Source organism: Alternaria burnsii (genome assembly GCF_013036055.1).
Source record: "Alternaria burnsii strain CBS107.38 chromosome Unknown 752, whole genome shotgun sequence".
In the NCBI taxonomy this organism is placed as follows: domain Eukaryota; kingdom Fungi; phylum Ascomycota; class Dothideomycetes; order Pleosporales; family Pleosporaceae; genus Alternaria; species Alternaria burnsii.
In genome coordinates, this window is record NW_024066114.1 from 1,332,171 (window position 1) to 1,355,687 (window position 23,517).

At 50.4% G+C, this 23,517-nt stretch overlaps 11 protein-coding genes across 11 annotated transcripts; 4 read left to right on the forward strand and 7 right to left on the reverse strand.

Annotated features, from left to right (window-relative positions):
• Positions 1-95: 95 nt before the first annotated feature.
• On the forward strand, positions 96-2,000 carry GT037_006537 (gmc oxidoreductase; the record flags this gene model as incomplete). The annotated part of the gene is made up of 1 exon (XM_038931584.1): positions 96-2,000. The coding sequence occupies one exon, from the start codon at positions 96-98 to the stop codon at positions 1,998-2,000; it is 1,905 nt and encodes a 634-aa protein (XP_038786081.1).
• A 151-nt stretch (positions 2,001-2,151) lies between these two features.
• Positions 2,152-3,853, reverse strand: GT037_006538 (vanillyl-alcohol oxidase; the record flags this gene model as incomplete). The annotated part of the gene is made up of 3 exons (XM_038931585.1): positions 2,152-2,384; positions 2,588-2,719; positions 3,724-3,853. Coding segments are annotated over 3 exons (495 nt in total), but the record flags the coding sequence as incomplete, so codon positions are not given.
• Positions 3,854-5,024: 1,171 nt separating this feature from the next.
• GT037_006539 (uncharacterized protein) lies at positions 5,025-6,087 on the reverse strand (the record flags this gene model as incomplete). The annotated part of the gene is made up of 4 exons (XM_038931586.1): positions 5,025-5,482; positions 5,535-5,677; positions 5,734-5,929; positions 5,988-6,087. The coding sequence occupies 4 exons, from the start codon at positions 6,085-6,087 to the stop codon at positions 5,025-5,027; spliced, it is 897 nt and encodes a 298-aa protein (XP_038786083.1).
• Positions 6,088-7,723: 1,636 nt separating this feature from the next.
• Positions 7,724-9,310, reverse strand: GT037_006540 (tryptophan permease; the record flags this gene model as incomplete). Its single annotated transcript, XM_038931587.1, has 1 exon — positions 7,724-9,310. One exon carries the CDS (start codon positions 9,308-9,310, stop codon positions 7,724-7,726), a length of 1,587 nt encoding a protein of 528 aa, XP_038786084.1.
• A 548-nt stretch (positions 9,311-9,858) lies between these two features.
• Positions 9,859-11,824, reverse strand: GT037_006541 (choline dehydrogenase; the record flags this gene model as incomplete). Its single annotated transcript, XM_038931588.1, has 3 exons — positions 9,859-11,194; positions 11,244-11,595; positions 11,647-11,824. The coding sequence occupies 3 exons, from the start codon at positions 11,822-11,824 to the stop codon at positions 9,859-9,861; spliced, it is 1,866 nt and encodes a 621-aa protein (XP_038786085.1).
• Positions 11,825-12,693: 869 nt separating this feature from the next.
• Positions 12,694-13,555, reverse strand: GT037_006542 (uncharacterized protein; the record flags this gene model as incomplete). The annotated part of the gene is made up of 2 exons (XM_038931589.1): positions 12,694-13,161; positions 13,214-13,555. The coding sequence occupies 2 exons, from the start codon at positions 13,553-13,555 to the stop codon at positions 12,694-12,696; spliced, it is 810 nt and encodes a 269-aa protein (XP_038786086.1).
• Positions 13,556-14,238: 683 nt separating this feature from the next.
• GT037_006543 (uncharacterized protein) lies at positions 14,239-15,138 on the reverse strand (the record flags this gene model as incomplete). Its single annotated transcript, XM_038931590.1, has 2 exons — positions 14,239-14,594; positions 14,652-15,138. The coding sequence occupies 2 exons, from the start codon at positions 15,136-15,138 to the stop codon at positions 14,239-14,241; spliced, it is 843 nt and encodes a 280-aa protein (XP_038786087.1).
• A 1,180-nt stretch (positions 15,139-16,318) lies between these two features.
• Positions 16,319-17,174, forward strand: GT037_006544 (uncharacterized protein; the record flags this gene model as incomplete). The annotated part of the gene is made up of 3 exons (XM_038931591.1): positions 16,319-16,852; positions 16,909-16,974; positions 17,034-17,174. 3 exons carry the CDS (start codon positions 16,319-16,321, stop codon positions 17,172-17,174), a joined length of 741 nt encoding a protein of 246 aa, XP_038786088.1.
• A 338-nt stretch (positions 17,175-17,512) lies between these two features.
• GT037_006545 (uncharacterized protein) lies at positions 17,513-20,178 on the reverse strand (the record flags this gene model as incomplete). The annotated part of the gene is made up of 4 exons (XM_038931592.1): positions 17,513-19,030; positions 19,387-19,403; positions 19,465-19,728; positions 19,782-20,178. 4 exons carry the CDS (start codon positions 20,176-20,178, stop codon positions 17,513-17,515), a joined length of 2,196 nt encoding a protein of 731 aa, XP_038786089.1.
• A 736-nt stretch (positions 20,179-20,914) lies between these two features.
• Positions 20,915-22,438, forward strand: GT037_006546 (uncharacterized protein; the record flags this gene model as incomplete). The annotated part of the gene is made up of 3 exons (XM_038931593.1): positions 20,915-21,028; positions 21,087-22,307; positions 22,349-22,438. 3 exons carry the CDS (start codon positions 20,915-20,917, stop codon positions 22,436-22,438), a joined length of 1,425 nt encoding a protein of 474 aa, XP_038786090.1.
• Positions 22,439-22,512: 74 nt separating this feature from the next.
• On the forward strand, positions 22,513-23,397 carry GT037_006547 (uncharacterized protein; the record flags this gene model as incomplete). Its single annotated transcript, XM_038931594.1, has 3 exons — positions 22,513-22,839; positions 22,902-23,143; positions 23,193-23,397. The coding sequence occupies 3 exons, from the start codon at positions 22,513-22,515 to the stop codon at positions 23,395-23,397; spliced, it is 774 nt and encodes a 257-aa protein (XP_038786091.1).
• Positions 23,398-23,517: the final 120 nt, after the last annotated feature.

The window sequence follows — 23,517 nt, forward strand, 5'->3', positions numbered from 1 at the left end:
ATCGTTTCCACTCCGAAGTGGTTTTTATCTTTTTTATTTGCACCTGTTCGAAACAGATCCATGCAGGGATCCTGATCTTCATTTGTATCCAAAAAATGTATCTTTGTCATTTGATCCTGTTGCCCTCAGTTCTCGCATTACCGCTCCTAGATCCAATCTTACAACCTATCACTGACAGTGTCTGGAGCACCCAAGGCGGTCTTGTAGAGACACTTCTAGGGAGTCTCACAGGCACGCTCGGTGCCAAGCAGTCGTACGATTATGTCGTAGTTGGTGGCGGGACAGGCGGCAACACGATCGCATACCGTCTAGCTGAAGCTGGTTTCACTGTCGCAATCGTCGAGGCTGGAGGCTCGTATGAGCTAGGCAAGCCTCTTGTTGGTCCTGCACCTCTTGGTGACATTATTGGCGTTGGTTCAAATCCAGCCGACAGCATCCCAACTGTCGACTACGGCTTGAGGACCGTCCCACAAGTTGGCGCGGGAAATCGTGAGATGCATTACGCGCAAGGCAAGTGTCTTGGCGGCTCTTCGGGCGTGAATTTCATGATCCATCATCGCCCAAACCGAGGGGCTTTGGATGCGTGGGCAGAAGCTGTTGGAGATGAGAGCTATTCGTTCGACCAGTTTCTCCCGTACTTCAAGAAAAGCTTTACATTCACGCCACCGAATCTGGAGACACGTTTGGCTAACGCAACCACGGCCTATGTGGAGAGTGACTTCACTTCATCGCCAAGTTCCCCAATTCAGGTGACATACCCCAACTGGACACCCGTCTGGTCGACTTGGGCAGCCAAGGGGCTAGAAGCCCTCGGGATGAACTTGACGGACAAGTTTAATGAAGGCGTCCTGAATGGCTATCATTATGCGCAAACAACAATAGATCCGCACGCCCAGGTCCGGTCCAGCTCGGCTGAATTTGTATACGCGGCAAGAGATGCAAACATGAGCGATAAACTCACTGTGTATCTGAAATCGCGAGTCGACAAAGTGCGTTTCAACGAAAACAAGACAGCCACTGGTGTCGAAGTCACGGGTGCAGGACTACTAAAATACACCATTTCTGCCAACAAGGAGGTGATTCTTTCGGCCGGTGCGGTACACACCCCACAGCTACTCATGTTATCCGGTATCGGCCCTGCGGAACATCTTGCAGAACATGGTATCGACGTACTGGCGGACCGCCCCGGTGTAGGGCAGAACCTGACGGACCATGCTCTTTTTGGGCCTGCATACGAAATGACACTCGATACCTTGAATAGAATAACTGGAGACCCTATCGCCCTTACAGAAGCTGTTGCTGAATATGCTCTGACGCAAACTGGGCCGTTGACAACAAATGTAGCCGAGTTCCTGGCGTGGGAGCGCATGCCAAGTAGCGCCAATCTGAGCCAGTCCACCTGGGAAAAGTTGCTCGAATTTCCCCAAGATTGGCCTCACATTGAGTATTTCCCAGCGGCAGCTTATATCGGAAATTTCAATATCCCGTGGCTCGATCAGCCAAAAGACGGGAGGATGTATGCGTCCATTCTTGCTGCGTTGGCCGCTCCGTTGTCTCGAGGCAACATTTCACTTGCCAGTGCTTCACCTGCTGTCAGTCCGCTGATCAATCCAAATTGGCTGACTCACCAAGGCGACGTTGAGGTTGCGGTCGCCATGTACAAGCGCACACGCGATATTTTCAATACAGAGGTGATACGAAGCATCCGCGCAAACGATGGCGAGTACTGGCCGGGTTCGGAGGTAGAGACAGACAGTCAGATTCTACAAAATATCCGGACAAGCGTGATGGCAGTTATGCATGCATCGTGTACTGCACGGATGGGGCGCGTTGATGACCCAAACGCTGTTACAGACAATTTGGCAAGAGTAATTGGAGTTCAAGGCCTGAGGGTTGTAGATGGCAGCTCCCTCGCGCTGCTACCCCCTGGGCATCCTCAGGCGTTGATCTATGCTCTAGCCGAGAAAATTGCAGATGCTATCATCAAAAAACTCGAATAGTCCTTCTACAGAGATCTATTTTGAACAGATATTCACTTCCCTCCTAATACATGATGTCGCATCATATTACACTAATAGAATTAGAGTTTGAAATGGACAGACTTTTCCGTTTCACGTCTGCACATTATTTACCGCTTGATCTCAAGTTTACCCCCCAGATACTTGACTTGCCTGGTGATAAGATGTCATGAGGGTCCAGCCGGATTTCCAATGTGTTGAGGAACTGATTGAATAGGCCCTCGTAATGGCTTTGCACCATGTCCATGTAGTCGACATGTGTTCGGTACTCTGTGATGCCTCTAGCATACGCATTATTAAGTAGATCACGGTACAGCCTGTCCATGCGCTCGCTTTCCTCCGGTACGAAGACAAATAACTCAATGGCTATCACATAGTGCGTAAAGACGTGAAAGTCCGAGGAAAAATCAAACCGAGCTTTAATTGTCATCATTTTTGAGACCATATACTACTCATGAAGCTCTCCACCAGACGACAGAATGATGGGAGAAGAGCACGTATGTCTGTTCTTTAGGTAGTGATGATGCGGCATTGATGCCACATCATCAACGGCTCCATTGTAGATTTACCATTGGTAGGAATTCCTTCGTCGCCAACGGCAGATGCCCTGAGATAATCTCCTTGATCTGCGATACAAAACCCTTTGTTGAAGACCTCGGCGCCGTTGATATTGACTAATGCTTCTATGATGACGTCCAACGCTGCACAGACAGTCTGCCGGTAGCCAAACAATGCAAAATCAGCCCTTCAAAAGCCCCATCCTTCTTCTTCGCAGTTTTATAGCAAGAAACCCTCCGGCACGAAACTTAGAGGCCCAAAGAAAGGAGCCAGCTTGTTTTGTATAGCTTGATCTGGGCACAACAAAGCCTGACGTGTCACTGTAGCTATCGTGGTTCCCTCGACGCTGAACGCACCACATGATCTGAGTGCTTAATATAAGCAGTCGACCTTGCGGGGCTGCAATCTTGATCTTTGCTATTTTGGCTTCTGTCCTAGCCCACCCAGCTTTTCTCATTTGTGTACTGTCACAAACGGACAAGGGGATGAGGGAAGAGAATCAGGGAATGATGTCAACAGAATGAACGACAACACGGTTAATGATGTTTGTTTTGGCTTTAGAAGCTACTGTGCGTGATGGCGTAATATCCAACCCAAACACTAATAACGTAGGTGTATGCTTTGTGGCGCACCTGTGCTAAGACCCCACCTAAACTATCCCCATTGTGACCTGTTATAACCCACTTTAGCACAATATAGAATAGAAGATATAAAGATAGTATTAAGAGACTACTCGTACTTTATATCATTAGTTAGTAATAGATTAGGATAGGTAATGCTTAGATATTGTTATTCAAAATAGATAGAGTTAACAAATACAAAAATACATAACGCCCCGCTAAGAGATCGGAAACGCATCCTCTCTAGAACATATACCCTACCTTCGACCCTTCTTTCCTAAGCGATTCGTCGCCTACCAGACCGGATCTGTACAGCGTACCCTACGACTAAGCCCAAACTTAGTATAAGCATGGGCACAAGCAGCCATCGGACGGTTTTCTATATGGCGTAGTGGTTAGCTGCCAGGTATCTTATTGTGCGTTCTTGAGTCCGATACTTACTGTCTCATCACAGGCCTGTTTTCTCACGCCGTCATCTAGTTTCGTGATGACTGGTAACATGACGCATGCCGCTAGTTCGCGCGTACAGGTGTATTTGTTGTTGTACTCGCTGAGGAATGTTGGTACGCGGCAATTCTTGGACGATTGGTGATGAAGAATCGTAGACCATATGGCGGACGTCAGTGTGCTGGTGAAGGATGCGATGGCAAAAATCATAGCTATGATATACAAAGCTCTACTCTGGAAGAAAGAGCGAGATTTCTGAGTGAATTATAAGCGGCAAGTAAGATACACTGCAAGAGAAGAACAATACCTTTATCTTGTCTTCCACCACACTTCTTCTCTTCACCCGCGAAACGCAGATACCTAGTAAACCTGCTGCTGCCCCCAATACCCCTCGGACAAGTGCTAATCTGTCGGTAGTGTCGTTATAGTCGACAGCGATCCATTGTTGTCTTGTCTGCTGCTCTTCGTATATGTCGTTCTGTTCTCTCCAAATGTACCAAGCGCCAGCTGGGAAGTATTGCGCCAAGAGCCATATCGTATGGCTTGTAATGCCGAGTGTGCTAACGGATATGAAGAAGAGTAATACAGCGATCGTAAGGGGTAGAGGGCGGTATGTTCCTAAGGGAGACATAGCGTTCCTATGCTGTAAAGGTCGAAAGAGCAGATAGAGGCTCTGTAACAAACAAAGGTGAAGAAACAGCCCAGATCGGAACGCGCACGCTTTCATCCTAACTGCCTGTTTCATCGCAGTTTGTACTGTCAGATGCTACTGATCATCTCCCGCCTCGAGGACCCGCGTACACATTGGTCGGTTAGATACTGGGTCATCGGCCTGGACCTGCGTGGCTGCGGCTTTTTGCCCGTGCTGCACCCATCTGAACACACCGCAAATCAAGTCCGACGTGGCAAAGTGTCTCAATGATACATTTCCCAGCTTTCAATGTGGTGAGCAGGCTATTCTGTGTAACAACCGAAGTTGGTAACATGTCAGTATGGCTATGGTGTGTATGAAACGCCATTGGTACGGTCTTAGGTAAGCGCCGCAGCGCCGCCGTCTTTTCATGCTGACTCGGGGCCAAGACTGGCAAATCGGATCTTAATGGTAGCTAGGGCCAGAGTCTGCCTTGCGAATTGTCGAATGGAGACGCTTCATAAGAACTGTCTGCTCACATGATGAATAGATGCGCTGTGTTTAGACCGGTTGGACGCCACGTCGAGGTATGACATTGGCTAGCGTTTGGCCGGCACCATATTTGGGATTGACGCGTAAGCATAGCGGAAAACGCATTGGTGGTCTTGCGGTTACGTTAATCAATACATCACAGCCCTCTTAACCACATTCATGGCCTCTTATTTTCCCACAGGTCTGCCTTTCTTCACTCTATCGTCGTCCCTCAGCCTCATGTAGCGGCACGCCACCCAGCTCCGCCGTTCCATGCTGCCCATCAAGCTCACCTCCGTTGATTGTGTGACCGTACTTCGTCGCCATTGGTGAATATGCCGGTGCCTCTGGGTATCCATCTCTTGTCATCTCTGGCGTACCGTGGGGATCTGCAGAGTCGCCATCGCTGGACGGAATCGGAGCGCCCGCGGCATGGCGCTTCGAGCGCTTAAGGATGTACAAGATAGCTACACCAGCGAATGCAATGACTGCAAGACCTCCGACAACGCTACCCGCGATTATAGCGGTATTGCCCGCACCGCCGCCACCAGGGGATTGACTTTCCTCGTTAGAAGGACTCGCTGTCGGAGATGGAGTAGATGCCGAAGGCGACGGGTTGCTGTTCGATACCGGTGTAGCGGAGGCTTCTGATTGGGATACGACTGATGTTGGGTTCGCTGTGATATGTCAGTTGTGAGAAGCGTCCAAGGTTTGTGCCATCCCGCGTACCGTTTGCCGGAAGCTCCTTGTACAGAGTTGTAGACAGTAATGGATGACTCCCCGTCCAGTCGCAGTAGATACGAGTGTATGCGTCAGAAGCGCCAGAGGTGGTGAACATGATATCTGAGTAACAGGATCCATACTCTCCATCGCTATTCGTTTCGTTAACCTTGTTCATCTTACACAACATATGAACAATTCAACTCACCAAGTACTAGTCAAACCTCCAGTTCCATATACCGTCGTGTGGAAGCAACTCGTCCATGCTTCGCAGCCTGTCCTCGGTAATGGAGAAGTTGTGCTCGAGCCGTCAACTTCGAAAGCCGAGGAGGCTTTGCACTTTTGCCAGAGGCTGCCAGTTGTGAAAAGATAGCCCTCCGATCGAGGGAAGGTTGAAACCGCCCCTAGAATAAGGTCAGATCGTCAGATGGCGAAATCAATACGTAGAGTTGGCATACTCACAGATAGGTTGATCGCTTTCGGTGCCAATGTCTTGGTAACCTACAACTACGATACCAGTATCTTGCCTAGGGAGCACTGCAGGAGCGGTCGGTGCAGGCATTGGGGGATTTATCAAGGCCGCTGCTGCGACGCCAACAGAGCCCAACTGCAACAGAAAGGAAAACATGACGAGTTGCAACGAACGTCTAGGCGATAGTACAAGAACCGACAGCGCAAACACTGCTCGGAATTGAGGGTAAAAAGAGCGACAGAGAAGCTCTCATAGTTTGCAACATTGTCGCAGGGTGGGACTTGTCTTTTGGACCCCAACTATCGTGTCATTTAACTACGCCCATCTATCCTGACATCCTAGTCGCGCTCGATGACTGTGAGTGGGTGCAAAAGGCACGGTAATGCATTTGGGGTTTAGGCGATATACGGGGCGGAACTTTGCAGCACGAACAGCGTTGAACTGGGAAAGGCACTTGCCCTATTCCAGTATGGTTGGCGCCCGCCAAATAGGCGTCCCGTTGTGGCTGGGCTGTGAGTTTCAATTCCTAGATCCTGCTTGCAGATATCTGGATTTGGCTGCGACAAGCAATGCGATGCGTGGCTAAAATTCGCCGGTTGGTATAGGCGCAGTGTTGTGCTGGGCGCCACATAGGTTACACCGGGACCACGCGCTGACGCTTTGCGACACGCAAAATCCGGTGTGATGGTAAGTCGTCCTACAGCCCTTATCAATGCTGAAACCGAAGGATTCCTCAACCAATTTGCCAGCTACGCGATCTAGCATGGCTACTAAAGTCATTCGGTTCAGCGTTCGACGGTCAGATATATCGAAAGAATGCATCCGCGCCGAGCGCAACTAAATTCACAATAAACCAGAAGATTCGTTATGTACCTTGAGAACACGCGCTTTCGTTTACTCTGTTAGCAGATCAGCATCAATCACAGTGAACACTTGTAACATGAGACCTAGGCGAGCCTCGGGAAGGAACAAGCTTGGTTGTATAAATTAGTGGGTGTCGCATAGCACAATAAGCCGGGGCCATATTATCCCGCGACCGGCCTTAGCATGCTTCTGTCAGGACATGGACCAGAACGGTCCGGCCTGACTCAGCACAGGGTATAAATACCTGGTAATGGCTATCATAGCTTTATAGCGATCCATCTCAAATCCTCTAAAACAACATGCTCTCTTTTTACCTGATACCGTGCTGTAAGGGACTACGCTCAGGAAGGTATCGCACAGACATACTAAAGTTGTATTGGATAGAAAGAAGAACGGCATAGGCTTTGGGTGGTTATACTATTGTGAGATCCATCAAACCCTCTTCTGCTTCTGGCCAAAGCTCGCCACACATCATACCATGCACGAAAGCTGGCCCCAGAAGTTTGTAATGGCCCGTTCCCTCTTCGGTTGGAAGACTTTGATCGAGTTTTCTCTCTCCTGAAGACCGTGTATAAGCATGTCCTCCTAATCCAACTGGTACCGGACGCCAAACCATGGCGACCTTTCTGTCTGTATCATGACTCTATTCACAATCTTGCCGCGCAGCGTGAGATGTCTGCTATCTTCTGAAGATTTGTATCGTGGTCGAGAGTGCCCGGCGGCACCGGGCTTGAATGCGTTCACTTCTACGGGGCCTGGAACCATCATGTTGATCCAAGTTGGCACCCATGATGGCTAACATTAGTTCATAATAACGGTACATACACGATACTCTCATATATGCTGGCCCGAAAGTGGGGCCTCAGAAACAAAACCATGTCCCGATCCTCTTACTTCTGCCTTTCCACCCCTTTTCAGCCGGCTCCATATCTTCCTTAGTGTAGACATCCGTCTCGAGGTCCATTTCACTCGCTTTCCTAAACTTCGTCTTCTTCAATAGCTTCCAGACGACAATCATCAATAGGAATACTGGTAGCTCCAGGTAGAAGCTGACGAAATCTACGGCGGCAAACTTGGGGCTGAATGAGGACCATCCCTGCACTAGGACGATGAAAGAGTTCAGAACCACGCAGATAATCGGACCCCAAGGGTACATCCAGTTTCGGAAGGGCAGCAGGTGCTCCTTTCCTTGAGCCTTGAGACCTGCGCGGAAACGCAGCGAGGAGATACCAATGCAGATCCAGCTTAGCTGGTTCGAAACACCCACAATATTTTGCAGCCATGTCCAAACCTGGCCAGAGCCTGCAAAAGATAGGGAGAAAAGCACGATAGACACCAAGCTCGTCGTTATGACTGCAACCCATGGAACTTGGTAACGTGTCAGCTTCGTGAACACTTTGGGTGCATGTCCGTTCGCGCCAAGTGTGTAGAGCAATCGTGAGCCAGCGTACAGCGCGTGATTACCAGCAGATATAACGCTGGTTAAGACTACCGCATTAACGAAAGATCCAGCTGCTTTCGAGCCTGCCATTTGGAATGCAATGGTGAAAGGTGATGTGCGAGATGACTTGGTCGAAAGTCCTGGGTAGTCGTACGGTATGTTGAATCCGATCATGATGGCCGTCAGGATGTAGAAGAGCAAAATGCGCCAGAAGACGTTCTCTACAACCCTAGGAAGCGTACGTGCAGGGTCACGCGTCTCTCCGGCGGTGATTGCGATCGATTCGGTTCCTCCGTAGGCAAAAGATGCCGTGACAAAAACTGATGCGAAGCCACCAATGCCACCCACAAAGGGCGCATCTCCGATAGTCCAGTACTTTCCTCCAATGTACCCATAATGGGTGTTGCCACCCGCGTTGACGGCAATACTGAGGATGATGAAGATGATGATGGTTACCACCTTCAGCAGACTGAGCCAATACTCAAGCTCGCCGTATGCCTTGACGTTGATGATGTTCGTCAGAACGATGAGGACCCACACCGCTATACCCACGGCATACCACGGGACGCTATCGCTCCAGTACTGTATCAATAACTGCAAAGCCACCAGGTCTGCGGCGGTGCTGACAGCATCGTTGAACCAGTAATTCCACGTCAGCGCAAAACCAAACGCATCATCCACGTAGCGACCTGCGAACGTGCAGAAGGAGCCCGCGACAGGAACGAAGGCGGCCATTTCGCCGAGCGATAACATGGTGCAGAAGACGATGAAGCCGACGATAGAATAGCAGATGAGTAGCGAAGCCGGTCCACCAGTTGCGAGAGCTTTTCCAGTACCCAGAAATAGGCCAGTTCCAATGGTACCTCCGATTGCGATCATCTGCACCTGCCGGGCGCTGAGGGAGCGGCGCAAGCGATCCTCATTGACGAAGTGAGACTGTATCCGGTCCAACGAGTCGGGCGATGCTGCGACATCATGAGGCGCCTTCTCAGGGTCCGAGGTCGCCATATCTTGGGTGAAATCTGCCGTGATAGTATGCTGCAATGCAAGAGACGAAGCTTAGAGGCTGGCGCATGGAAGCTTTTCATGGCGAAGCTTGAGTGTTCTTAGTGGATAACGAGCGTCTTACCAACAGTCCGCGCGCAAGCCGGCGATCGTTGCATCGTTGGCTAATTTCGCAGTGTATGCAACGGAGCACGTCATTTTGCTTGTAGCGGATTGGTGGCGTGCGGGGGAACCTGAGGGTCGAGTAGCATTTTCACTCGAAGTTTGCATAGCGCTAGCGTACATAAGGTTAGCAAGCGTCCCACCGGACCGGTTATATTACTAACTTTACGAGGAAGCTCGCCTTTTTTTATTTTATGCTAGCTAGCTCTAGACTTATCTTCAGATGTTTCTAGTGTCATCAAAGTCTACGCGACGGTTCTACAGAAGGCGTATCCACTCGATGTGAGATTGTAGCAGATCCTACAGGATGTGGCTGACAGGCTAACTGCGACTTCACTCAACCACGAAAGATCATCCAGAACGACATCTTTCTGCTCATCAGTCCACCTCTACGCCTTTTCATTCTCTTTGATTATATCTGCGGCCTTCTCAGCAACAGCATACATCGTTGCCTGCAAGTGCGCTGCCGGTATCAAGGGCAGGATGCTCGCGTCTACGACCCTCAGCCTTTCTACTCCGTAGACCCTCAATTGTGGATCCACACAACCACCCAACTCTTCGGGCATAAGCGCACATGCACCGCTCGAATGCGCATAGGTTGGATCTAAGGCAGCTGCTTTGATACTGGCGTCAAAGATCTCGTCATCAGTCTGATATTGGGCACCTGGCACGGTCTCGACGGGGGCGTAGCGCTGGAGCTGGGGCGCGTTGGTCCAGTGCTGCCTGTTCCACCGCACCAGTTCGCCAAGAACTAGCTTATCGACTGGGTTTTGGAATGCGTTTCGAACGACGATCGGGTTCGCCGATGGATTCGTAGTGTTGAGGGAGAGAGTGCCTCGAGAGAGAGGCTTCTGCACGGCAGTAGTCGCTCGACCCCAAGGTTGGATCGGGTATTCGCCGGTCGCTGCATATTCGGAGAGATAGTGGTCGACCAGGATCTTACGCTGTGCCATGAAGCCCTTCAGCAGAGTGTCAATCTTCGAGTAGCGTTGCGGTAAGTATGCAGTTGCATTCTGTCCAGAGACAATGGCAGTTATATCAGCATACTTGGCGGAAAAGTCTTTGAATGCAAGGAAGAGCGCTGCATTGCCTCTCCCAAAGGTCCACGGTCCAGTGCGATTAGCAGCATACAGCTCGGCAGCTGTGGCGTTAAAAGCTAGGTCGGGTGTCGTAACGAGCATGTCTGGGTTCGGAACGGACTGATTTGAGAGGTTAAAACGCATGTACAAGGCTTGATGATCCTGGAAGTTCGAACCGACAGCCGGGAGGTCTTTCTTCACGGTGATCTTAGCGGCAGATAGTTCGTCCTTGGGACCAATTCCGGACAGCATGAGCAGGTGTGGTGTAAAGACACCTCCAGCTGCCAGGATGACCTCTTTCGTTGCGTGTACAGATCCGGTGGAGGAATCGACGTTGGACGTACACTTAACACCACTGGCTACAAGCGTACTACTATTCTTGAACAGAATTTCATCCACGTGAGTGTTGGTCAAAAGATGCAAGTTAGTGCGTGTTTGAACTGGGTCGTAGTAAGCTCTGCGAGCATGGCTGCGCTGCTTAGTCGAGTTGTCAATGGAGTTTGGCGTCCAGAATGTGCCAATGGGTCTACTGAAGCCTTCCGGCGAGTGGGGTATGTCGGTCCTAGATACAAAAGATCCCATGATGTCGACGTAGTCTTCATACTGGTAGCTGGGTATCGATACCTTTACTGGCCCGTCGCCATATCTGAGAACGAATTAGCTACGACTTTATGGAGATGGTATTGTGCACCTACGCATTAGCATCGAACGTCATGTTGAAATGACGGCGAACCGCTTCTGAAGGGCCGTCAAAGTGAGTGGACTTTTTGAAGTACTTTGCTAGGTCCTCATATCCCCAACCCGGGTTTCCCAACTGTTCCCATGCATCGTAATCCGCATCAGAGCCCCTATCCCACTGCATGCCATTGACGACTGAACCGCCTCCAACAACATTGCCTACATGTACCATCCAAGTCTTGTTCTGCATGAATGGTTCTGGTGCAGATGTGATGGGATAGTAATTCTCGACATTAATGTTGGCAAAATACGGCACACTCGTCGTGGGTCTGTCGTCGATGACCCCATTTTCGATGACCAGCACGGATACTTGAGTTTGTTAACAAGCCAAATCGTTTTGCCAGACGATGTCGTACTCACTATTTGCATTCTCAGTCAATCGGTTGGCAACTACCAACCCACTGAGTCCTCCGCCCACAACAATGTAGTCATAGGTTGCCGACTCTGAGTACGCTTGTCGCACGTTCACTGCTACTGCTGTGACTGTGGAAAGGAGGCCGAGAAGCACGGCAAGCGAGGTATACCTGACCGACGGCATTTTCGTGTCTTTCGGTTTACTCGGCGACGATATTGACGCAGTATCACATCAGTATCATGGAAGATATACGGTCTTACATCCGGTATGCGAAGGGCGACGATTGCCATGACCTACGGATTTACCCATAGGTTGGGTTAGGAACCTCAACCCCTTCAAGCCTAGTCCATACGTGGAAGGTGGTATGCTGTATTCAATTCATTCTGGATGAACAGATTTGGGTCTTCCCACTCATTTCGGTATCATGCTCGATTTGATGATGTTGTGTTGATCGTGCATCCTTCCTCTGCAGAGTCTCAGAAAGCTCCCCTTCCGGCGCTTGTCAGGCCAATCAAGAACGGTAGGTCGGTGGGGTGCCAAGCGGCGGCGCGGCGGCGAGCTTTCCCCGTTGCATGTCCCAAAGCTCCATCCTTCGGCAGATGTCTTCTTTACTGCAACACCGCCTAGCTGAAACTCTCCGAGGCATGTGTATAACAGCTGCTAGTTGTGTTCGTTTCGTTGCTTCTTTCAGAGTGCTTCAACGTACTAACAAGACCCCCTTACTTCTAGATACGTTACATGTCAGACGAAAGCAAGTTGCAATGCGAATGGCAAGAACGAAATTCTCATGCAAGGAAGTCTGGGCGAACTCCACCTCGTCCTCGCAATATTAAATCCGATATGCAGGTCCCAGATTGAAGTCTTGAGATTTCCAGGCTACGAGACATTGAGCCGTCGCTACAGTGGTGTTGACCGGAGATGTCTCCATCTCTTCGTTACCAGTTCTCGGGATCACTCTCGTTTCCATCCAAATGTGTGCTGTCAATTGCATCTTCCGAGTCGTACAATGGATTCGGCGACAGATTACATCCACACCCCCAACGCGCAAAATCTCACGCCTTCTTTCGTATGTCATACCTCATGGGCTCATACACCGTCGACTTGTCCCACTTGTCTTCCTGCTGAAGCCTCTGCACTCTCATATCAGCGACAACAGCATTCCGCTTCCTGCTGACAACAACCTGCGCAATCCACACGACGATCAAGACTACTGCGCAAACCAAAGTTGGCGCCAACATCATTCTGCTCGCTCTCGCCTCTCTGCACATCCTCTCGCTCCACCCCATATTCTCCATATAGACATTTTCTAGTTGGTCGCAAGCAGCTAGCTCGCGCGTGCGAATGAAGTAGTTATTGGTAGGTGTATAGACAGAATTTGGTATGCAAGTTGCATCTTGCAGACGGGCCTTAGTTTGTGATGTGAAGATTGTAGACGTGAGCGACATAGCGAGCGCCGCAGACCCGAAGAAGATCGAAGAAACAAGCATCCATGTAAAGCTAGAGGGATGAGCTGTTGGGTGCTAAATCGTTTTTTAGCAGTGTTCCACAACGGTCTAGGGTGAGAAAACACACCTTCTCCTTTCTTGACATCCACCACACAACCAGCCATCCCATCAGTCCAGCAACCAGGCCAACACACCCACTCGTCAGAATCCAGATGTCGTTGCTGGTCACATACTCTAGTGTCACTATGTTAAAGTCTTTACCTCCAGAGCCGACAGCGTGCCAGTACGCGCCGCGCTCAGGTGAGCCAAGGTGTCCGACCCATTTGTAAGACCCTGCTGGAACTCTATGATCTAGCGAGGTTGTGTAGTCTGTGGTAAGGTAGACTGTAACAGCAGATAGAGCGAGGAGGGTTGTTGAAGTTGCAAGAGAAGTGGTTTGCAGAATGGTAGGGAGTATTGGGAAATGCATAGCTAGGTTGGCGATATTCTACGATTTTGTATTCGATCGGGATGGAGTAATCGAGATAGAGAGGTGCGAGTATGACGAAACAATACGGAACGAGGAGCTGGCAGCTTGACAACGTTATGTGCGTACGACGAGGAGGTTGTTGGCGGGGTGACATTCCACCGCATCACCGTTGTGCAATGGTGGAACGGGACCCGAGTCGAGCATACTAACGAAACTACGCCTCATTCAGACGGCTTGCAGCATACTCTTGGCCTCAATCGACGGGCAGATGCCTGCACGCGGTGTATAGAGGAAAGAATAAACGCTGCTGCATCATGCGCTCGGCATTTATATGGCTCTGATGTAGGCGGGGCGGACTTGAGTGAGACCCACGATGCGCTCGAACAGCTATCGTGGTGTTATGGCATAGTGTTGCTGCGACAGTGTCAGCAGGGCCAGAGTTCGCTACGAGCATGCCAAGCACAGCTCCGTCTACAACGAAGGATTCCCTTTGCACGTTCCTTGCTCTTATAACAGATACCCCGCCTAGCCAAAGTCTCAATTGTCTTTAGAAGAACAATGAACCAAGTCAACCTTGCGGTTGGCATGGCAGCCATTCACATGCGCGATACACCCAACGACTTTCCAATCATCATTACATGCCACGTTCTCGAGTCTTATATTTCATGCTCAGCCATATTATCTTAGTAGTCGTCTTCGTATCTCTGTTCGTCTCTGCCCTCGTCGTACGCATTCTCCATGTTGTCTCCAAATTGCTCCACACCATCCGCCATGTTATCCCACTTGTTTTCGATATCCTGCGGTATGTCTTCCACCGCCTGGACCTTCTCGCCAGTCCATTCCGCAGCGTTTTCTGGGAAGTTCTCGATATCGTTGACGCCGTTGTCCCACTTTTGCTCCACATCATCGCCAAAGTTTTCTACGCGTCCGACTTGCTCGCCTGTCCACCCTGCGGCGTTTTCGGGGAAGTTGCTGATGTCGTTACCGAACTCGTCGACGCCCTGCGAAACGTTGGCTTTGGCACTGTCCCAGCCGTCTTCTGTAAGGTAGAATTAGTGGGCTGAAGGAACGGATACAGAGTTGTGTGATTACGCACCAATCTTGTCGCCCTCGTGCATCAGCAATGCACCACCTGCAAGACCTGCTGCACCAGCTGCGGCGTACTTCCAGCCATTGCCGCCAGACTTTTTCTCTTCCTGGTGGCCACTGCGGGTAGGATCGTATGAGCTCTGGTTGTATGCGCCTTGGTTGCTGTAGCCATCTTGGCTGTAGCCGTATCCACCTTGTTGTGGCGGAGCACCATAGTTGCCCTGCTGTTGAGCGTAGCCGGGACCAGGATATTGGTAAGTACGCTCGCCGTTGTGCTGGTTCACGAACAGCCAGCGGTTTTCGCGCCCATCCCACTCAGCGTACCAAGGTGGGGAGACTGGTGGTGGCTGTGGGGAGTGCTGTTGGGGTGGGTATTGAGAGTAACCTTGCTGCTGTTGAGGTGGGTATTGAGAGTAGCCGGACTGCTGCTGCTGCTGTTGGTTTTGCTTGTCACCGCCGGTGAAATCGGAGATCAGTTCACTCAGGAAGCCCATGGTGAGTATGTTGTGTTTGTTACGTAGGGTAAGAAGATATTGAAAGAGGGTTGTTAATGTCCAGGTGGATGCAGGTGGGGTGCGGTATTTATTCAATCATCAGCATCAGCCCCTCTCGTACATTGATAAACCCACTACATCTGCAGCTAAATCTGTTCGAGATCGCCCACGATGTGTAACAAATGCGAACGGCCGGAGCTTTGAAACGTGGCGCAATCTCGGTCTGGCGGTGAGGCGGTGCCGCTATCTCCGGCGTCAGAAAAAGCATCACCGGTGCGATTGCCAACGGCGAGAATCTTCAAAGAACTCGTTGACGCGAAAAAGACGAGCAAACACCATTTTGAGGCCACAAAACTCGAATCAACACTGCTGGCTTGACGGGATTGTCAGCATGCATCGGCAGGTAGCCAAGCATCACGAAGCTTTACTTGGCAGGCGGATAGTCCCTCCCGGCTGAGCTAGGCTTTGACATCCCCGCTTTGGTGGACTTTGAGGCGCAGTTCAGGGGCATCTGACGCATTCGCTGCGCCACCCGACCGAGCTGGTGTCAGCAGTATGGTACGCATTCCAATTTTATAGGATTCAGATGTAATCTTTCTGAAGTTTATCACGCCACGTTCAGTCAATGAACTTCACTCCTTACACCATAGGCGTATCGTGCACAGTGATGGCAAGCGTCCCATGCGCCCCATTTCTCAAATCGAGGCCGGGGTGTTACCAACTTTGGGACCGACGCGTCGCAACGTGACTACGCGACACAACACAACTTCCAGATCTCACACCGGGTATTGACAACATACAGAATACCGGTTACAAATCGAGGAAAATGCTACGATCTTCAGGAACCAGACGATGTGTATACAGTGTGATACCTACATTGTGAACGTTGCCCCAAGCAAGATCCAACAACTATCCAGGCCGGTTGAACTTTATGTCGCGTTCATGTTTGTTGGACAGGTGCTGTTGAGAACCCTGGAGACAATGATATGGCAGTTTGGCATAGGTGAAGGTGACCATGTCCTCTGACACCAGGCAAATTCACCGCTCACTTGACATCTGTGACCCCAAATACCTTCACCGTGTAAGCGCTTCGTCGCGTCTCTTTTTCCGTCCTCTTCTCTAGATCCCTCACACCACGCTCTCAATTTCCGATGGTCTTCTCAGCCAATTCGAGCCCATCATGAAGCTCTTCGCGACCTCTATCCTCACTCTCGCCCTCCTGGGCATCGTTACCACTGCTTCCAGTCTCGACGATGAAGCCTGCAACGAAGGCGAGAAGCAGTGCGCTCTCAATGGTCAGATGATTGATCAATGTGTCAACGGCAAGTGGACGATTGTCAATATCTGCAAACCTGGCGATATCTGCGCTGAGCATGCTACAGCTCTGTGTGCTTCGAACCCCGATGGAAACGTCCCGTTCAGCGCAGAGAGCGATACTTCCGCTGTTGAGGATTTTGGTAACGATGGTGTCAAGTTCACTGTCACTGAGGAATGCCATGATGGCGACGCGCAGTGCGATATCCTTCCACTCATCCTACTTAGCCGCTACGCTACCAAGCGCTGCAATAACAGCCACAAGTGGTTCATCGATGTGTTCTGCAACCGAGAGGATGTCTGCATTGCGGAGCCTTATCCTCACTGTGCCAGTCTCGAGGCTGTTGACAAACGTGAAGAAGGTGATAGCAAAGATGGAGGTAAAGACGTCATCAATGCTGTGAGTTTCATGGCTTCTCTTTCCTCAGCTCCTGCGCGTTTGCTGACTGTTTTCAGGTTCAGATCAACAAAGTCGAACTGCCATGCACAAAATGCAAGAGATTTCGCGATGAGTGCACCACGGTAAGCCCCACTCACTTGCTTCTATCTCCTATTCTCTTCAAACTTACTAACAACACTAGAATTGTTACAAGTCGGTCCATTGGAGGACGCGGGCGTGGTGCCAGAAGACATGTATCAACAAGATGAAGGACTACTTTGTTGAAGACGGCAACCATGGAACGTACCGCGGTACCTGTAGGTACTACTGCCCGAACTTGTGACAATAAGTTTCTGCAATAGGATAGCAGGCGGGAGTGAAGTATCTGAGGATCCTCTGTGACACTGGATGGACCAATAGGGCATATGGGTTTCGAAAAGTTATACAGATAGCACAGGCGAATATAGGCCTTAGCATAGCATGGTTAGCTTCTTCGCATGAAACGTACAAGACTCTTTTTCACCTACCCATCACCTGCGTTGACATGTTTATACCGAACTTCCTGCTACATAACGAAGAAGCTCACAAGATGTAGAAGAGCGAATAGGCCAAGACAATGCACATGCACAGAAGAGAACCTTGTATTATCAACTCACTTCGTCCGATTCTTGGGTATCTCTTTCAATCAAAAACAACCTTCTTTCCCTGCGGCGCACCCTTGCCCGCAACATCAATCTTCAACTTCTTGCTCTCCTTTGCCATCTTCGCAGCCTGCCAACTAGGATGCAGTTCGCCCTTGTCGTCACGTTTGACACCCAGGCCCATCTTCCTATCCTTTTTGTCGTCCTTCTTACCCAGTGGCTCTGCGTTGCTTCCACTCTGTTGGAGACCAGGTCCCATGGGCTTGCCTCGTCTTTGACGCTTACCGTCGCCGGCAACGGCTCCTCGTTTGGCGTCGAACTTGACGTTCTGTTGTGCTTTCTCGATGTGTTTGGCTTTTGCGCCAAACTTCATCTCAGCAATCTTTTGACGGGCGCGTTGGCCACGGCGATTCTTTCGTGGAGCGACGTCGACGTCGAGGTCGGAGGCTTCGGATTCAGAGCCACTGAAGTAGGCGGCGTGGCTGAGCGCGGGGAGGAAGGCGGACGAGGTGGGTTTGTCTTGTATGGTTTTGGGTTTGCTTTTCTTGGTGAGTATCGCGGCTTCGTCGGAATCGGAGTCGGATTCTGAATCGGCAGAAGACTCGTCTGAAGCAGGAGCCACAGCGCGCGAGATGGCTGCATCCTCATCTTCGCTGGTCCCGTCTGCCTGTGCGCCTTCTTTCCCATCATCCTCGCTTGCGCTCTCGGCCTCCAGATCGTCGTCGGGGTCGTGTTCGCTTTCGCTGTCTCTGATACTTGGGGGTCGATCGTCGTCCGATATTGAGCCCTCGCTTCCCTCCTCGCCTGAAGATGGCGCAGCTATCCGCGCGCTGAAAGCCATGTATGGATCGTCGCCTTCGTCGCTTGCGTCCTTCATCTCTACGTCTTCCGTCTGGGCAGACTTGGAGCTCTTCGCCTTCTTGTCATCCTTCTGCTTCTTCATGCCCTCCGCCTTGATGTCTTTGTCCCCTTCCTCCTTCTGGTTGCTTTCCTTGGCTTTGCCGGCTCCCAGAATGTTCTTCAAGTCCTCAACGACACCATCCACCACCTTCTTCACATGCACCACCTTGAACAACCTCGCGGTAACATTGAGAGTACTGGTGTCCTTGCTTCCCTCCCTGATACCGGCGATGTATTCCCGTAGTTGCTCCGCGTCCTTCAAGCTTTTGACCCTTGCCAGAGTCTTGCGCAAATGCTGATCGCCTAGCTGCTCCAGGTTCAGCGCCTTCAAAACTTGGTATTCGGCATCCAAGCGAGAAATTGCCTTCTGGTCGCCCTTCTTCTGCGCATCCTTCTTCCTGCGACTATGTTTCTGGCGCTCCAGCGAGGAACCATGTTTCAGCGCTGCGAGAAGCGGCTTTTGCGCAGCTTCGAGGCACTTTTGACAGCTCTTGGCTTGTTTCGCAGGCGTGGCTAGGGAAGCTGGGGGAAGCTTTGCGGTGGGAGCAGGCGATTCGCGCTTTCGTTTCGGCATTCTGGGCGCTCTTTTGGCGTCGTTGTTGCTGTTGCTGTTGTTGGTGTCGAGGTGCCAGTGGAAATTTTGGAAATGCGCCCAGGGCTAATCGATAAGCCCGGCCAGAATTCCACTGCGCGGTATCCAGGCCGCTCTCCACTATTCTTCTGTCACCCTTCTTTCAGTCTGTCACTAACGTCACACATCATATGCGCCTTGGAATATGCCATCGTGCGATATGGTTGACTAATTTGAAACTGATAGGCTCAAATACACGTTACAAAGAATAGTTGACAAGGTTGGTTCATAGCCACTTGTCACACCTTCCAGCCTACTTCACCTTAGATTCAACCCTCATCACGTCTCGCTTCTCAAGCATCATCTCATTCTTGTTCGCTCCTGCTCGTAATGCCGCGTCTCCGGTTCCCAAGGGTGTTGAGGCTGCCTCCGACTAGACGTACCTCCGCCCCGAGCTCCTCTAGGAACAGGAGCCTCAGTATCGATATACACGCTTGGTCCCTGCCCTCGTGGTCGCTCACCATACTCCGTCTGCCCTCCTCGCTGCAGATGCGCCACCATCTCTCCGCTTTGTAGCCCTCTACCGTCAGCCATGGTGGGCATCCGGTGGGACTGAGGCTGCTGTTGCTGCTGCTGGGGCGATCGAGCCTGCCCTTGGCCAAAGAATGCCCCCTGCGGTGCTTGATTGGGTGCACTGCGGAACAGCTGTGGCGGTACCATATCATCATCGTCCGTTTCACGGTTATTATGTTGTGGGAAAAATAGAGGGCCGTCTGTATGGCCATCTGCCTCATGGTCAGCTCTCCTGCATCACTGCTTGCTACGAGGCGCAATGTACGATGCGACCTGTCCTCCTCCTCTGCTCCAGAGGCTTTGAATTTCTTCTTCTTGTTCATTTTACGAGCCCTTAACTTATCACCTAGGACTTCCCAGTAAGAGGTAAGGTATTTGCGCTGTTGGAACTTCCTTGTACGCTCTCCTGGCTTCGATGGTGCTGTAGATAGATCTCGAGCCATATTGTCTATCGAAGGTATCTTAGGGATCCAAAGGGGGTGGGAAGCCCCAGGATCAATCTTATACTTGCGCGCAGTGACTAGAAGGACAAATGGAAGAACAGGTGCCGGCACGATGCTGGACAGTACGAAGGCAGTTGTGAACATGTTACTTACGATGTTTTCTTGATCCGCCATGATTTCCTCGACGAGGAGCACCATTCCCAGAGCCACTCTGACCATTAGCGTGGCCCCTGTGTGATGGTTTTGGAGGAATCACATGGCGGTCTCGATTCTCTTCAAAGCCACTGCCACTAGTATGTCCTTCGCTTCTAGGTACGCGTCTCATACTCTTGCCTGTGGAGTGAGCGTTTACTGGAACATGGGTATATCTGCCCGCTGGCACTAGGAGGCCTTGTTAGTAGCAGATCGACAGTTCACTAAGAGTAGCTTGCCGAAACAAATTGGACGTGGAGGAGGCGTGGAGCATCGGTTAAAACAACACATGCTATTGGAACTGTGAGCTTCGGAAATAAGAGGCTGCCTATGGGGTTGATGTTCTAGGTGGCTATGGGTACAGATTGATGTTGGCTGTGATTTGCTATCTATGGATGAAGGTGCTGATCAACTCATTGCAGGATCCATCAAGGGCGCAGAAGAAAGTAGTTATGTAGGATTGCGATTGGTCTTCGAGCCCTTCACAGGCATCGTATAACATTGCGCCATCAAATCATGGAATGAACACAGACGTTGTTGGTAATTTGGACACACCATATCAAAGGCGTTCTTCAATACACGATATTCTAGATAGCTGACCACTTTACTAGATAGGTGACGATGGGTGGGAAGTCTGTTATGCTAATGCGCAGCTACTTCATCATAAACGGGAATCTAAATCGACATGGGGTACTGCTCCTGACAGCTCAAGGTTAGAAGTATTGCAGACTTCATGGTCTTATAAAATTAGGTCGAGGTTAGTATGACTTGCTGTAAGAGGAGAGTGACCCTTGTATGGCAAGCTGTTGTCTACGCTCTGAGCTTACCCCGCAGTCAACCTTTCAAGCACACAGCACTCAACACCCCAACCGCAATCGTGAATGTGCTACCAGGCTATTGAAAGATATTCTGTTTGTCGTTGCTTATACTACAGGCATGCGATCGACCCCTGTGCAGCGCACGGTCAGCGGGGTCACGGCATTCAAGAAAAGACGGTTCTGGTAGGATACAGATGTCCCGAACATCAACTCAACTGGGACAAAGAACAAGCAGTATCCGTAGAGAAGCCTGACATTGTTGATGATTCCTCAGATATAGATGGAAGCTTGACTGATGACGAGAGCATCTTCTCCACCTCAATTGCGTTAAGTAGATGTACGTCTTTTATCGCAACCGATGGGCAAGACACTGTCGCGGAGATACTGAAGATCCTGATTGAGGACCCTGAGTTGAGATGGGAGAGACTGCTGTGCTTTCAACCCGAGATACCGATTGGGAGACAGGTGAAGGATGTACAATTCTTCCTAGCAGCCTTCGAGAATGATCTACGCACTGAGGCTGATTCTACTCTACAATACCATGCCTGCGCGTTTCTGCGGCGTCGCTTCCGACACATCTCATCACGAATATACGAGCATTACGATATTGAAGAGAAAAGCAGTTCCGGGAATGTCCTCTCCAACGACGGGGACGTTTCTGGGTCGTTGGAGCGACTTGAGCCTATTGCTCTAGATGAGCCCGATTCGACGCTCATGCCTGCCTTCTCGAGCATCCAAGATTTCCTGTTTAAAGGAGTTGCATACCAGTCATTGAAAGAGAATATAAGAAATTTTGTACAACATACGCGCAATCATGAGGAAGAGATGATCGATATCATACTGCGGAATATACATCCACCAAAAGCAGTTTCCCATCCTTTTCAAAAAGATTGGGCAGAAGTGCGACGCGCACACCTAAGTCGATTTCTTTCCTGCCTTGAACTTGAGGCAGAAGAACATAAGCTCTCAGCTTCTGATCGTGCTGGCTTGAAGAAAATTCGTCAACATCCATTCCAGCTTATCGTGAGAGTCATGACGTCTTGGACGAGCGAAACACCCTCATGGCATCATTATCCACTCATACCAGGTATCGATAGCTGTTTGACATATGGAGACGTCTCGGGAACCACAATATATAGTCAGACCGAAATCGAGTCTTTCGAGACATTTGTATGCTCAAGCAAAGCTTTCTTGACGCTCGCAAGAACAATTTCCGGTCTTGTACATAAGAATCGAAGGAATTCTGGGTGTGTTGTATGGCAGCGAGGGCTCGATGCTCAGACTCCTTCCGATGGCAACTTACGTAAAGACGTGTATGACACGATCAGTTATGATTGCGTAAGTTTTTCTGACCTCCTACCACAACTGCACCCATGCAGCTGACCTCTCATAGCCATGTGGGAAAACCATCGTCGACAACTACGCACCATTGTCTACAGAAAGTGCTTATAACCGGTCGCGACAACTGAGGTTACTCTCTGTGCGGCAAATATATCAGCAAGCTGCCTCACAGCACTCGCCGCGAAGTCATTCAACGTTTACCATGCGCCGCTTCTTGTCTTACTTTACGGGTACCGAAGCGTCGAGCAATATCCCGCTTCCCCAGCATCAACCCCCTGACCCGACTGCCAATAACGCGGCGACAAAGCAATGCACAACGCAGTCCGGATCAGTACAGCATAAACACCACTTCATTCATTGGTGTATACCTTGGAGTCGCTACGCCGTACGCATGTCTCCACTGCAGTCATGCCAGATCCGGTCAGACCTCGACTTCTTCAAGCTCCTGAAGCAACGGTATCTACAGTCCAAAGGAAGATACAAGATGCTCCTCTCGTTCAAGAAACCAACTGCCCTACGGTTCGTAAAGGTAAGTCCCTACTTCGCTCTCTGGAATACCTGAAGCCGTTCGTGGCTAACATCCGACTTCAGTTCCGTTTGTACCAACATCAGCTCGTAGATATCCACACGACTGATGACATACCACCTGAGTCTTACAAGAATGAGTATGAATATTACCCAATGCCTGCGGAGACCGTTCCTCCAATCGGCCCCAATCTACTGATGCATTTCTTTACGCATCCAGATGAGAGCCCCTCATATCCAGTGTTACTGCCAAGCATACCGAAACGAAAGAACGACAAGCTCGAACCTTGTCCCATACGTGGCAGCAGGTAGGTCAAACTAACCGATCCGATGATGAGCTGATGCTAATGCGTACAGCCTTGGTTGGGGAATCGACGTCGTGACTGGGATCGACGAGTTCAAGCTCTTTTCTTTAGGCTTGATTGGCACGCTGGCAAGCATGATTTTTGGAATTGTGTGGTCAGTCGTGAGACAGGATATACAGGGTGGATTTGCAGTTGCAGGTTTTCTCTTCACACTTTTCGCATTCGCTATTGCTAGCTTGAAAGCGCTAGACTTCTAGTGCGGGAGTGCCATGGACTAACCGCATGAGATTCAGACGCCAGATTCTGGTTGATCTTGAGGCTTTCGTATGTGATCGATAGAGGCGACAGATGCTTTGGTCGCACTATCTCCAACGAAC